This window comes from Ipomoea nil, unplaced genomic scaffold (genome assembly GCF_001879475.1).
Source record: "Ipomoea nil cultivar Tokyo-kokei standard unplaced genomic scaffold, Asagao_1.1 scaffold0415, whole genome shotgun sequence".
In the NCBI taxonomy this organism is placed as follows: domain Eukaryota; kingdom Viridiplantae; phylum Streptophyta; class Magnoliopsida; order Solanales; family Convolvulaceae; genus Ipomoea; species Ipomoea nil.
In genome coordinates this window covers 560,747-570,865 of record NW_017616843.1, presented here as the reverse complement: position 1 = coordinate 570,865, position 10,119 = coordinate 560,747, and the positions used below count along the sequence as shown (strand labels likewise).

Genomic DNA, 10,119 nt, shown 5'->3' with positions numbered 1-10,119 from the left:
CTTTTCCACTTTTAATCTCACCAATGAGAAAATTGTATGGATTTTTTCTCTGGTCAAATTAATTTTAAATTTTTATACATTAGTATTGAACTAAATGTTACAAAAAAAAAAAGGTGAAATGTAAATAATTTAAATTAATCGGCGTTACACATCAAATTAAATAGAAGGGGGACCGGGGGAGGGGGTGGGGAGATTGGGGGGGGGGGGGGAATGGGGGACGATGACGAGGAAGGGAGCGTAAAATTTATTATCGAGTCAAGTTGACATTCACATTTTTACTATAAAAAGAGCACATATTCAGTATTATCATCAGTTCGTTTTCTCTCGAAAATATTTTCTTTAGAAAGAAAAGCTACTTCTTTGTTTCCCTAATAGGCTTTCTCAATTTCCTTTACATATTTCTTCAAATCTTCACAATGTGGAGATTACCAGAATACCAAATCAATAACCCTTATGTTAACATTCCAATGGCTTCCCATCATAGGGTAACAAATGGTATACATGTGCTACTGTCTGATCATGACCACAAATTTCTTGCATCAACGGTTGAGATGCTCAAGCGACATTTTTACAAAGGTATATATATGCTTTATTCATGAATTTCATTTTTATTTTATCGTGAGAGTAATTCTTTTTTTTTTTTAATCTTTACATAAATGAAATGATAAAATTGTTTCCATGTGAAATGAACTTTTTTTAGCAATTTATGGACACTAATTAAATTATTTTTTTAATGTTTTATTGAGAGGTTTTTATATTTTCTTGAAGTAAAGTTATCATCTTGCTTTCGTGGTTTTTTTCCATTAACTTCATATCTGACTTTGACGATGAAAATCTCTCCGTGATATATATGTCGCCATATGTCAGTTTATTCTGAAAACTAGTTTCACTCGGAGTTGAGACATGTTGTTTCGTCATTAATTTAGTTACGAATTACATTCATAGTGAAATTCATCAGTGTTTATGTGTTTTCTTGTTGTGTATGATAATTAATTTTATCGTCATTATTTTCCGTTTGACTCTACCGAAATTTGTCTGTAACTAAATCTTTGATTTTTGAACCGCTAATAATATCATTTTAATTTTTCAAAGATTCAAAAATTCTTAATTAAAATTTGCTAAAAGTAAATACCGAAATAATAAAATTCCCTTCATATCATTCATGTGGTGTTGTTAGTTTTTTATTTTTTTATTTTTATTTTTATATACTTTTTATGAGTGAATACTTCCAATGGTCTTCCGAGTATTATGGTATTACCAGTTGTGGTCTCTCAACTTTAAAATGACCAGTAGACATCCTACTAGATTTAAAAAATAATCACCCGTGGTCTCCCATTAGCTTTTCGATCTGTCTAAAGGGTGTTAAGTGGGGGAGGGGGGAGGGTGGGGTGGGGAAGGTGTCCTTTCACCTAGGGTTTTCACCTTTTTTCCTAAAAACCCTCCCTGCTTTAACGTAGAAGGAACCATGAAAATAATGGTGAAAGGACACTTTTGTCCTCCCACTTAATGCCCTTTTGATAGAAAAGCTAATGGATAACCACAAGTAATTATTTTTTAAAACTAGTAAGACATTTATTGGTCATTTTAAAATTGAGGAATCAAGACTGATAATACCTTAATAGGATCCTTGAATGTATTAAATCTAATCTTTATATATGCATGTTGGCTACATTTAATTCATATAATGACTTAATTTCCTCTTATAAAAAAAATTAATTAGATTATTGTTTCCTGTTAAGATATTTTCCTAATTATTAGTTGTGGGGCCCTATCTGGGACAAAAACTTGGCATAAATTTTTTTATTAATATATTCTAAATCTCTATTGGAAAATATAAAAATTAATTTACGAATATGTATGTGTATATGTTTGTGAATTATATTAGAAAAGCTTTTGAAACTGTTCATCGTTTTGAGGCATATATACATTCCATATTAGATGCGGGCCCCATAGTTAACCACCGATTTCGGTTATAATAAAATAAAATTATTGATTTAGTCCTCAACTATCATCCTTATCAAATTAAGTCTCCAATTTTAAAAATCTTACTTAATTTCGTCCTCCATTATTACCTTATGACTCAAATTGACTATCATTCTATGACTTAAATTGACGAAAGGACGAAATTGGATAAGATTTTCAAAGTTGAAGACTTAATTTGATAAGAATTATAATTGAGGTCCGAATCAGTAATTTCTCTATAGGTAAGGGACCAAATCAGTCATTAACTCTTTTAATTTTTATTTTTTCCCTTTCCCTATACATTTTTACACTTTGATTTCCAAGTTTAAAATAATTGAATATGATTTTTTAATTATTAAAAATGTATTACTTTTAATCCTAATATAATATATAGAACTAAAGGTGTCACATTTTATTAGTTGGAGGCTTGACCATATCTGGTTAAGATTAATTATAATTTTAATGATAACAAGTAAAAAAAAAAAAAAAAAAAAACTAGAACTCAAATTAACGCTTTTAGATTTGGAGGACTAAAATGCAATTTTGATCCCTCAAATATTACATTTCTTTTTCTTTTGAATTTTTAGTTTAAAATCAACCAAATTTGACTCTTCAATATTGAAAATATGCCGGTCAGTCTTCATCTATAAAATAAAAAGGGGATGGTCAAATAAGTCCCCAGTCTTTACTTTAAAAAAATTAGCCTCCTAAATTTTTAAAAAGTGTAATTACATCTTTTAACATGTTATATTGAGGCAATGAAGTCCAAAAACTGGTTTGATAAGTCATTAAGGTCCATCATCAATTTTATCCATCTCCTGCTAATTTTCATATTATTACCATCACCATCACCGTATATATGATTTAATTTCAAGGAAAAACAATGTTGTGAATGATGTTTTCACAAATTTAGAATTGATTTTATAATTTTTGTGTTTCTACTTTCTAGATTAAGTAGCTAATTAATTTAACTTGAAAAATAAATAATACATCTATATATTTGTGAGTGCAGTGACAGTGGTGGATTGTGCTTCTGATGCACTTTCAGTCCTTTCCCAGAAAGAACAGAAATTCGATGCTGTGATTGCAAACATTAATTCACCTGATATGCAAGGGTTTAAGCTTCTCCGCCAGGCTGTGAGCATGGATTTGATAGTAATCTGTAAGTAATTAATTTCTTCAATTCCAATTTAATTATTATTTCTTTGAATTGAATAATATATATATGTATATGTTCCTGGACTGGATCCCTGGAATTGTTGAATGCAGTATTGTGTGATGAAGAAGAAGCAGAGATGGCGGTTAGGCTTATAGAGCACGGAGCCTTCCTCCTCCTGCAAAAACCAATGTGTCAAGAGACGTTGAAGAACTTGTGGCAGCATGTTGTGAGGGAAAGGAATTTGCAAAGAGGAAAGGAGATGATGTTAATGGAGAAAAATAACAGGGAATTAGCTGTGATCAACAATGGCGGGGGCGGGGCTGATAGGGGTAAGGGAGTGAGGGTGGAAGAAAATGAGAACTACGAGATGAGCTATAGGGGGAAGGGGAAGAGGACTCGGCAGCAGCAGAGCTTGAACGAGTCAACTCAGATGATGATGAATCCGGGCTTGGCTAGGGTTAAGCGGAAGACGTGCACGGAATGGACTGTGGAGCTTCATGAGAAGTTCATGAATGCTGTTCATCAGCTTGGAGATGGAAGTATGCGTAATAATTAATTAATGTTTCAATCTCTGTTTAATTTATTTATACATGATCGAATTGCTTGAATCTTCATTATATATATATATGTGTTTCAATCTCTGATCTGTTTAATTGCTTGCTGGATGAATATTGATTGAATGTTTAATTTGTGTTTGATTGAATTAGGGTGTTATCCGAAGGAAATTCTGGAGCTGATGAATGTGCCTGGGCTAACAAGGATGCAAGTCGCAAGCCATTTGCAGAAATGCCGCAATGATAACTGGAGAGCTCCGGAGGAGCGAAGAGCTCCGCCGACGTCCAGCGCGTCGCTGGCGAGTGAATCCGCGTCCAGAAATGAGCAGCGGAGGTTCGGTACGATGCCCAGGTTAACCGCAGCTGCAGCTGCAGCTGCAGCTGCGGCGGCGGCGGCGGCAGGGAACTCCCAGACCGAACGCCAACAGCTGGAAAGCACCACCTCGCCGGAAGTTCAGTCCTCGCAGTCCAACGGTTCGGGGAGAGGAGACAGCTCCCAGACCCAAATTCACCGCCAGTATCTGACCATCGGAGACGTCTCCAAGCTCGAATCCTCTTCTCCCCCGAGCATCGTGCGCCCCGTCGCCGCCTCCACCTCCGCCGCCGCCGCCGCCATCGCCGCCGCCGTCGCCACCTTCGACGCAACGTCCGGCCAAGCCTCAATTGTTGGGAGCCTTAATTACGGCAGCGGAGGAGGTCTGCAAGGACTCGGTGGTGGTAGTGGTGGCGGTGGTGGGAGTTTGTTCGGCAACAAAGACAATTTCTCTGATAACCCCAGCAACACCACCACCGGTGACGACTCATACGCCACTCCCCCACCGCCCCGCCTCCGCACGCTTCAGTCGGAAGAATTCTTCACCTTTGACGTGGATTATGAATATCTGATTAATGGTTTCCCCGACAACAATGCTCGTCAGGGAGGGGTTGGACTGCAGGCCCCTAACCACAACAACACATCCTTCAACATTGGGCAGGTCAGTATTGAAATTCTTTACAAGACAGTATCTGTTCATTGGGCATTATTTCATTTTACGCAAAAAAAAACTAGTATATATGTACACATACGCTGCACGTAAAAAAAAAATTATAATTATTTTCATTTATATATATTTCAATCTAATTTGTAAAGTAAGATATAGTGATTAATAAATAATATATACTTGTGGCAGAGGCAGGAAGCTAATAAGGCCCAAACTTCAGAGATGATGAACGTTGCAAAGATGAGTCCTTGAAGACTGCATCTGGAAGCAACGGAAGATAATAATGAAGATGACATGCATGCATGCATGCATGAATAATCTTCTTTGATTCTCTGTTTCTTTGTTGTTTAATTTTAATTCCTGCAAGACATTAGCCAGCAAATGGCAGTTATGTTTTATAATTTGCTGTTGGTAATTCTGCTCAATAACATTTACTTGTTGTAATAATATTATGCACTTTGGTGGAAAAAGTGCAGTTCTTGTGTTTTATTCTTTCTCGTTGCATGTTTGATCTTTCAGTGGAGTTTGGGTCAAGTTTGTGTTTGATTGAAGTTGGTGAGGAAGACCAATGGGGATTTTGTGTTGGCTTCCTTGCCGGTTTCATGAGTCTCCGGCGAATGGCCGGCCAGTTTTGTTGATAATGTCAATTATATTGAACTTGTATCAATTGCAAACACTATAAGAGTAGGCAAATTATTGTATGGATCATGGTCCACATAGTGCTGTGTGAACTAAAACAAAAAATACATTTTTAATATATTAAATGTACATTAGGAGGGTGGTTCTATCTAGGGCCAGGAAAGAAATCCTTCTTAAAAGCGTAGCCCAAGTGCTACCAACATACACCATGAGTATTTATTTCTTACCTGTCACTTTTTGAGAAAGGCTTGAACGTTCCATGAACAAGTTCTGATGGGAGTCCAATGGCAGAAGAGGCGGTGGTATAAGGTGGATTTCCTGGGGGTGTATGTGTGACTCAAAGTGGAATGGTGGCTTGGGTTTCAAGAAGCTAATTAAGCAGATTTAATATGGCATTATTGGCAAAACAAGGGTGGCGCCTGCTGCCGCAAATTATGCCGTGGAAACGTGCTCACCATGCTTGGTGAACACGCTTCCAAACGACGTCGTTTTTGGCGTCGTTTAAAAAAAAAAAAAAAAAACACTGTTCTATTAACGGCGTTAGGAAGGCAGTTATGATCAGACAACTCTTTGCGTTTGATTATTTCCTATTCGCAAATCGCTGAAGGCAATTGTGATCCGACATTCGCGATTCTTTCCTATTCGTGATGGAGGAGACGATGGTTCGAGGAGAAGATTCAACCGATATGATTTCTGCGATTCCAGGTTGCGTTTGATTTTATGCGTTTGATTTCGTTTGATTTATGAGATCATGGATTGTTGAAGATTTAGTTATTTTTATTGATATTTGTTCAGTATCTATGCAGTTTGAATGTTCATAATGGCCGTAAATGTGTATTAGTTCCATGTTTCTGTTATGAATTTTACAAAATGCAATTATGTATTTTCTGTTACAGAGTTATGAATTTTGATACTCTGTTCATGCATGTGATATGAATATTCATAATGTAATAGTAATATGTCCATAACATATTAACTGGTGTGTTACACTGCTTGCATATACTCAGTGAATGAAGATTGTGTTGGTGATTCAATAAGCAATGATCAAGCAGAGTTAAACATTGACATTGATGGCTCGTCTTCAAGTCCAGGTTCTTTTTATTAGTTGGTGTATCATGAATGTTGTTTCTTGTAGGTGTAGGTACTGATTCATGGTGATTATATGCAAATTGAATGTTGTGATTGGTATTAATAATCTGTTCACGTTATGAATTTACAGTTTGAGGTTATGAATTTTCCGTTATGTTATTATGAATTTTCCATATGAGGTTATGAATTTTATGTTATGAGGTTATGCATTTAATGCCATGAGTATCTATGCAACTTTGAATGCTCATAATGTCACAAATGTTATTGATATCCGGTTTTTGTTATGAACTTTCTTATATGATGTTATGAATTTTATTCTTTGTGATTATGAATGTCCTCACATGAGATTATGAATTCTATAGTGTAGCATATTACATTCATTATAGGTGAAATCCACATTCATAGTTTAGTAGTTGGTATAGGTGTGGTTATATTTTTGTTGCAATTGCAGTTGATGAAGACTTGGTGGGTGTTGTAGTAAGAAATGTTGACGAAGCTTTTGAGTTATATAATGGATATGCATACAGAGTTGGTTTTAGTGTGAGGAAAGGCCAACAACGTTATAAGGCATCTACTAAGTCAATTCAGATGAAGAGGTTCTTCTGTGCTAAGGCTGGGTATAAGCAGAAACCAAACAGTGGTGTTAAGCTTTATTCAAAGATTGATATGAGGACTGGATGTGGTGCATTTGTTCAGTTTGATGTGGGGGGTGATGGGATGTGGACAGTTACAAAACACTTGAAAGAGCACAATCACGAGTTATGTTCATTTGGCAAGAGTCATCTGCTTCGGTCGCATAGAAGAGTGGGAAACAATCAGCTTGAATATTTAAAAGACATGAAGAGTAGTGGTGTTGCATTGGCGGATGGTATGAGGTTTTTGAAACATCAGTCAGGGGGCTCTCCATTGGTTGGCTTTACCAACCGCGATGCTTACAATTCAATGGCTTCTGTGAGTTTGAAGTGTTTGGATGGATCGGATTCAAATTCTTTGGTTGAGATATTCAGGAGGAGGCAATCTAATGAGGTTGATTTCTTTTTTGATTTCGAAGTTGATTTGGATGGAAGATTGTGTAGTTTTTTTTGGAGGGATGGTCAAATGAGAAGGGATTATGAGGTGTTTGGTGATCTGTTAGTGCATGATACAACATACCGCACTAACAAATATGATATGATTTGTGGTCCTTTTGTAGGGATGAACCATCATTGCATGAATGTAATGTTTGGTTGTGGTTTTTTGATGAATGAGAGGATAGAGTCATTTGCGTGGTTGTTTAGAGCGTTTTTAAGATCCATGGATGGCAAGTGTCCACAGACTATCATGACGGATCAATGTTCAGCTATGGCTGCTGGCATTTCCATGGTGTTTCCTACATCACGCCACCGTCTTTGCATATGGCATATTGGTGAGAATTCGAAGAAGCATATTAAGGCATTGAGGAATCATAAGGATTTTCTGGATATGTTTAATTGTGTGTTGAAATACACCGAGACTGAAGCTGAATTTGAGGTTTACTGGACAAGGTATGTTATTATGAATTTACATTATATAATTCTGAATTTTCTGTCATGTCATTATGGATTTTCTGTTATGTCATTATGTATTTTCTGTTATATGATTTATGAATTTTCTAATATGAGATTATGAATTCACAGTTATACAATTCTGGATTTCCTGTTATGTCATTATGTATTTTCTGTTATGTCATTATGTATTTTCTGTTATATGATTTATGAACTTTGTAATATGAGATTATGAATTCACAGTATTCAATTATGTATTTTCTGTTATGTCATTATGTATTTTCTGTTACATGATTATGAACTTTGTAATATGAGATTATGAATTTTCAGAATATGAGTAATAAACATGTGTTTTAACCTTTTCAAGATGGTTACAAAATATAATTGTCATAAGAATACATGGCTAGAGAAGCTTTATGACTGTAGGGAGAAGTGGTGTCCAGCGTTCAACAAGGATTATTTCTCCGGGGGTATTTTATCTTCGCAAAGGAGTGAAAGCACAAATCATGCAATTTCTAGGAGGCTGTCCAAGACTGCTGGTTTATGTGATTTTTATTCATCATTTGTGAGTGTTATATCTGAATGGAGAAGTAAGGAAAATGGCGAGGATTTCCGGTGTTCTCAAGGAGTACCCGCCATGATGTTGGATCATGTGAAACTCCTTTCACATGCTAGAGAGGTTTATACAATTGAGATATATTTTTTGTTCGAGGAACAATTTATGAAAGGTAGCTCTTGTTATCAAGAAATGGTGTTGAACGATGGTTGTAAGTGCAAGTATCACGTGTGGCGACCAGACATAGATATCATAAGGCATGAAGTAACCTTTAAGGCAATCAATTTGGATATATGTTGTAGTTGCAAGCTGTTTTCAGAATTGGGAATACTTTGCTGCCACTGCTTACGTATACTTCATGTGCACTGTGTTTCCAGTATTCCCGATAAATACATTCTAAAAAGATGGACTAAAAAGGCTGTTGAGCGTACAAACGTGGACATTACATCTGTGTTTTATAATGGTGGTGTCCCTTCTTCAATTTGGGCTGTTGAGATTAGTAGGAAATTTCAAAGGCTTATTGTTTCTAGCCAAGATAACAGTGTTGCTAGACAATTATGTGATGAAGCCGTTGAGAATGCAAGGAAAAACATTGAAGCTGAGATTGGGGATGTGAACACTGAGGAGGGTGCTGTGTCTTCGTCAAGTGGTATTGTCCAAGACCCCTCAAGCCGGAGGGGTAAAGGTGTGAGAAATAAAAGGAGTAGTAGTGTTATTGAGAAGAAGTACAATGCAGCAAGGGGAAGAAAGAGCGCTGCAAACAAGCTTGCTTCAATTACAAAGGGCTCTGTCCAATCATTGGTCTTGGAAAATATTTCAGAGATTGCTCGTGATGGATATCTTGTACATCCAAGCACCGGGGGTTCACAATTTGTTCATTTTAATAAGAATGTAGACCACGATGTAGCTATAGACTGAGATCATGTTAACAATATGTACTTATGAATTTTATGATTTTTAGATATAGGTTGAGAATTATGTGTCAGATTATGAATTTTCCTTTGCCAGTTTATGAACTTTCATTTACCAGTTTATGAACTTTCATTTACCAGTTTATGAACTTTCCTTTACCAGTTTATGAATTTTCCTCTATGTGATTATAAATTTTCCTCTATGTCTCAGATTATGAATCTTCCTTTATCTGATTATGAATTTTCCTTTATGTGATTATGAATTTTCCTATATGTGATTATGAATTTAGAGTATGTGCTTATGTATTTTATGCTATTCAGATTTTATGAGAATTATGTGCCAGATTATGATTTTTCCGTTGCCAGTTTATGAACTTTCATTTACCAGTTTATGAACTTTCCCTTACCAGTTTATGAATTTTCCTCTATGTGATTATGAATTTTCCTCTATGTCTCAGATTATGAATCTTCCTTTATCTGATTATGAATCTTCCTTTATGTGATTATGAATTTTCCTATATGTGATTATGAATTTAGAGTATGTGCTTATGTATTTTATGCTATTCAGATTTTATGAGAATTATGTGTCAGATTATGAATTTTCCTTTTGCCATTTTATGAACTTTCATTTACCAGTTTATGAACTTTCCTTTACCAGTTTATGAATTTTCCTCTATGTGATTATGAAGTTTCCTCTATGTCTCAGATTATGAATCTTCCTTTATCCGATTATGAATTTTCCTTTA

At 35.6% G+C, this 10,119-nt stretch overlaps 1 protein-coding gene across 1 annotated transcript; it reads left to right on the top strand.

Moving 5' to 3' along the window:
* Positions 1–416: 416 nt before the first annotated feature.
* LOC109172163 (two-component response regulator ARR14-like) lies at positions 417–5,065 on the top strand. The gene is made up of 5 exons (XM_019321313.1): positions 417–576; positions 2,975–3,124; positions 3,232–3,660; positions 3,829–4,649; positions 4,845–5,065. Exons 1-5 carry the CDS (start codon positions 417–419, stop codon positions 4,905–4,907), a joined length of 1,623 nt encoding a protein of 540 aa, XP_019176858.1. The 3' UTR covers positions 4,908–5,065.
* The last annotated feature ends 5,054 nt before the right edge of the window (positions 5,066–10,119 follow it).